Source organism: the organism of the source record quoted next, unplaced genomic scaffold (assembly GCF_019419815.1).
Source record: "Pyrus x bretschneideri cultivar Hongxiangsu unplaced genomic scaffold, Pyrus_bretschneideri_v1 Contig26, whole genome shotgun sequence".
Lineage (NCBI taxonomy): Eukaryota > Viridiplantae > Streptophyta > Magnoliopsida > Rosales > Rosaceae > Pyrus > Pyrus x bretschneideri.
This window is the reverse complement of record NW_025999568.1, coordinates 3,250,686-3,254,713: the sequence shown is the minus strand read 5'-3', so window position 1 is coordinate 3,254,713 and position 4,028 is coordinate 3,250,686. Positions and strand designations below refer to the sequence as shown.

The 4,028-nt window shown below is 35.1% G+C and overlaps 1 protein-coding gene across 2 annotated transcripts; it reads left to right on the top strand.

The window, feature by feature from the left end:
• The first annotated feature begins 589 nt into the window (after nt 1–589).
• On the top strand, nt 590–3,689 carry LOC103944847 (transcription factor bHLH68-like). 2 transcript variants are annotated; one of them, XM_018646851.2, is made up of 7 exons: nt 590–1,028; nt 1,125–1,515; nt 1,626–1,700; nt 1,894–1,959; nt 2,211–2,276; nt 2,485–2,541; nt 3,350–3,689. In XM_018646851.2, the coding sequence occupies exons 1-7, from the start codon at nt 883–885 to the stop codon at nt 3,479–3,481; spliced, it is 933 nt and encodes a 310-aa protein (XP_018502367.2). In that variant the 5' UTR covers nt 590–882; the 3' UTR covers nt 3,482–3,689. The 2 variants fall into 2 exon arrangements, with proteins under 2 accessions (XP_018502367.2, XP_009353585.2); XM_009355310.3 differs by having other exon boundaries at nt 594–1,037.
• Nucleotides 3,690–4,028: the final 339 nt, after the last annotated feature.

Genomic DNA, 4,028 nt, shown 5'->3' with positions numbered 1-4,028 from the left:
GTCTTCCCTTCTTAATGTGTAATTTTTTTTTTTAATTTCTAATCATCTGTCTTCTTTGTTTTGTAGCTTGTTTTGCAGGGTTCATATCTTCTCTATATGCACGTAAGTTGATAATATATTTATACTGTATAGGATGTTGGATCCAGTTTACCCATACGACCAAAAATTTTAGGCATGACAATTTCGTTTATTGCGTGAAAATTATGCTAGATCTATTATTAATTTCCACTATTTCCCAACACATTATCTATTACAAAAGTCATAATCTGTATTTTTTAATCACCCACTCAAATTCTGTAGCCTATTTGTTGAAGTGAATTATTGCATCAAGAATAAAGAATGCATATATATATATATATGAATAGTGCTATTACACCCAAAACCCTAACTCCAATTTATAAACAAGCCCAACTTCCGAAGGTACAACCCTAATTAAAGGAAGCCTTAAGAGCCATTAGTTTATGAGGGCCTGAAAACACTCCCCACCCAGCTTTTTTTGCCCCCACTTTAGAAAAAAGCAAAAGCATGAATAAAAAAAGATATTACTAAACAACTGAACTAGAAAATGGAAAGAAAAACATACAATATGCAAAGTTTCTCAACCCCACCCTCTATAAAAAAAAAAATTAAGGGTCATAGACTTGAGCTTCTTCGACCTCATCCGAGAAAGCAAACAGTACTCATAAAGCTTTAGCGAGCAAAGTCTTGTTTGGGTGCATATACAGGGAAATGTACGAATTTGAGAGCGAGAGAGTCTGAGAGACAGAGAGAGAGGAAAACAAAGAGAAATTCTTTTCTGGTTTCCTTGCGTGATCTTTGGATCAAAGGAGCAAGCGCATGAACTGAACAAGTGTTTTTTGGAAGTGGTCTTAAGAGCAACAAATGATGGCCGGAAACCCTAAGTGGTGGAGCAGCATGCATCCACCATCTCTCTACCCTTCTGAATATGTGCAGCTTGGATCTTCTAGTTCACTCCCTCTGAATTCTTTGCCTGACCATAACCTAGAGCCTCCACAATCCTGGAGCCAGTTACTCTTGTACCCCTCTCTCTCTCTCTCTAGATTGATCTTTGACACAGTATTGTGTTATGAACTGAAATTTTGAATGTTTTCATCATTTTTCAGGGGTGGATTGTCCAGCCAGGAAGATAGCTTTGGTACCCTGAGTCATCATTTTCAACCTAAAAGTAGTTTGAAAAATTGGGAGGAGGACCAAATCTTGATTCCACAATATCCAAGGGCTCCTTTTCCTCCTCATGGTGTTGATAATATTATAAAGCAAGAGGGTAGTTCCCAGAACAGCATTAACTTATTGGGCAGTACTCGTCATGTAGACGAAGAATTTCAGCCGCAGGCACCTGGCAGCAGGCCGCCTGTTTGGTCCCCAGTTCAAATCATGCCAGTTTCATCCCCTAGGTCTTGTGTCACTAGTTCAAGTAATACTAATAATATATTGGACTTCTCCTATGACAAAACTGACAATAAGAGGAACCAACATGCAGATCACTCATCTGAGGTAATTAAGGGAGAATTATATCCCTTCCAATATATATATATATGGTTTTCTTCAAGTTTTGTCTTGATGTTCGTTAGACTATGTTTCCATATGCATGTTGTTTGTACTAGTGTAATAGCACTGCCACTGGTGGGATAACCAAGAAGGCCAGGGTTCAACAATCGCCAAGCCAACCACCTCTCAAGGTAGCAAAATTAATCTCTCTTCTTTTTAATTAGTAGTTGTAGTTTTCTTTGATCACTTATAAAGTGAAATTAAGTAAATCTCTTGTGGTTAGTTTGGTGACCAATATATATGATCGAACCATCATCAAAATAAACAAGTGCTAAATTAACTATCTTCTAACATGAATTTTCTTATAAATCTACTATGAACCAGGTCAGGAAGGAGAAGCTAGCTGATAGGATAACAACCCTTCACCAACTAGTTTCCCCATTTGGGAAGGTGAATACTGGGAATTTCATATTTGTTGAGGTTTTTTGTTTTGTTTTGTTTCCTTTTTCCATGATAAAATCCAACGAAAAGATTTTTTTTTTTTTTTTCTCTCCAAAAACTCAGATCGAAGCGCAGTTCTTTTACTTCTTTATTCGTATTTTACTTCACTTGGATTCTCTCTTTAACATTAAAGAGGACCAGAGAGAGATGACTTATAAAGGGTTTGCTGTGGTATGTGCATGTTTATTTCTCTTTTGCAGACTGACACTGCTTCAGTCCTGTTAGAAGTCATTGGGTATATCAGATTCCTTCAGGGTCAAATTCAGGTGATGTTTCCATCAAAATTATATCTATATATATGTATATATATATATATTATACATATATATTATACACTCTACTCTGCTAGCAACTCAGAATCAGTGAGAGCATGCACTTAATGCTTCAATAATTCATGCTTTTTCTTACCTTCTTTAGTTATATGGATTATGGAAGTCATGAACTTTATTCCTTTTTCCCTTCCCTTTGTTGCAGGCACTCAGCTCCCCTTACTTGGGCAGTGCCTCAAAAAACATGAGGAACCAACAGTCTGTAAGTACCTATGTCCCATTTCCCAAAGCATAACCAGTTTAGTGCATTTTTCACCATTCTAAATCGGTGGTGAGTGCCACTACTGTATAGATCATTGTTAGATGTGTGTGTGATTTAATCTATCTACTACATAATCTTAAAATTTAATCTTATCAAATGACAATACGGTGGAGCAAAAATATTTCTTAACAATTTGTTCCAACTCTCTCTTTCACTCTCCATCTCTCTCTCACACACATTCATACTTTCAGAAACTAAGCATGTGGACTAGCTAACTTAATTAATTAATTATTGTGTCTTAATGAATTAGAATAATATAATTGATGAAGGAGAATTTAATTACTTTAGGTTACAAGGAGAAAGGAATTGCGCATTTCCTGAAGACCCTGGTCGGGTAGGCTTTATTGGATCCATTACCCCATCAAAATCAAGGAGGGGAGGCTTTGAATATATAAATTAAAGCATCTAACAAATTAATTATTTTATTCATGATAAAGAAAAGCACTCAAGGAACAAGCTAGGTTCTCAACTTGACAAAAACTTTAGTAGAATATTAATTTAAAGTAAATTAAAAACTTAATATGCTTTTGGATCATAAACTATAGTCACTATACCTAACTAGAATTTGGAATCAAAAGTTGAATTGATGATATAGAAATTGACATTTAAATTACTGGTCATATGGTGATACCCTCTTTTTGTCTCTTTTACCCTTTTAGCTGTTGGGTGACAACTGCTTGAAAAACAAAAGCGCTCCTAACCAGGTGCATATTGTGAATTTGATTGATTTTTTTTATGATAATTACAGGAATCACAAGATCGTAAGGCAAAGGATCTGGGAAGTAAAGGGTTGTGCTTGGTTCCTGTGTCATGCACTCAGCATGTTGGGAGTGACAATGGTGCTGATTATTGGGCTCCTGCTTATGGAAATGGGTTTTAATTAACCCTAAATGCACGTTTTTTACTGTAGGATAGGATGAGATAACATTATGAGCAGTCAATCTGTTGCAATTTAAATTAAGGTTGATTGGCCATGATGATATGCATTCTAAATTAGATTTGTGTACTATTGCTAGCTTTATATTGTACTGAATTACTAATTAAATAAAAACTCAATGAAGTAGTAGTAGTATTCTTGTAGGAAGAAGTACTCCATATGCATCTCTCTTTATCTCTCTCTTTTGATGTGTAGCTTCGTAAAGATCTTGCAAGTTTAATTATTCTAAGGATTGAAAAAACTATTCATTTGGACTAGAGACATAAAATATATCAAGTTAAATTGAATAAAATGAACATTTTTTATTTAATAAGTGCGTGCTAATATTTGTCGATGATCATTTGGTTTAATACATGGCCTCCACTTTGTTGAAGGTCGAAGGTCCTGGGTTGAAATATTTTGAACAACAGGTGTTGATAAACAAAAAGAAAAGGAATGATATTTATTTTTTGAACTAATAATTAATTCAAGTTGCAGCTCGAGAGATCAT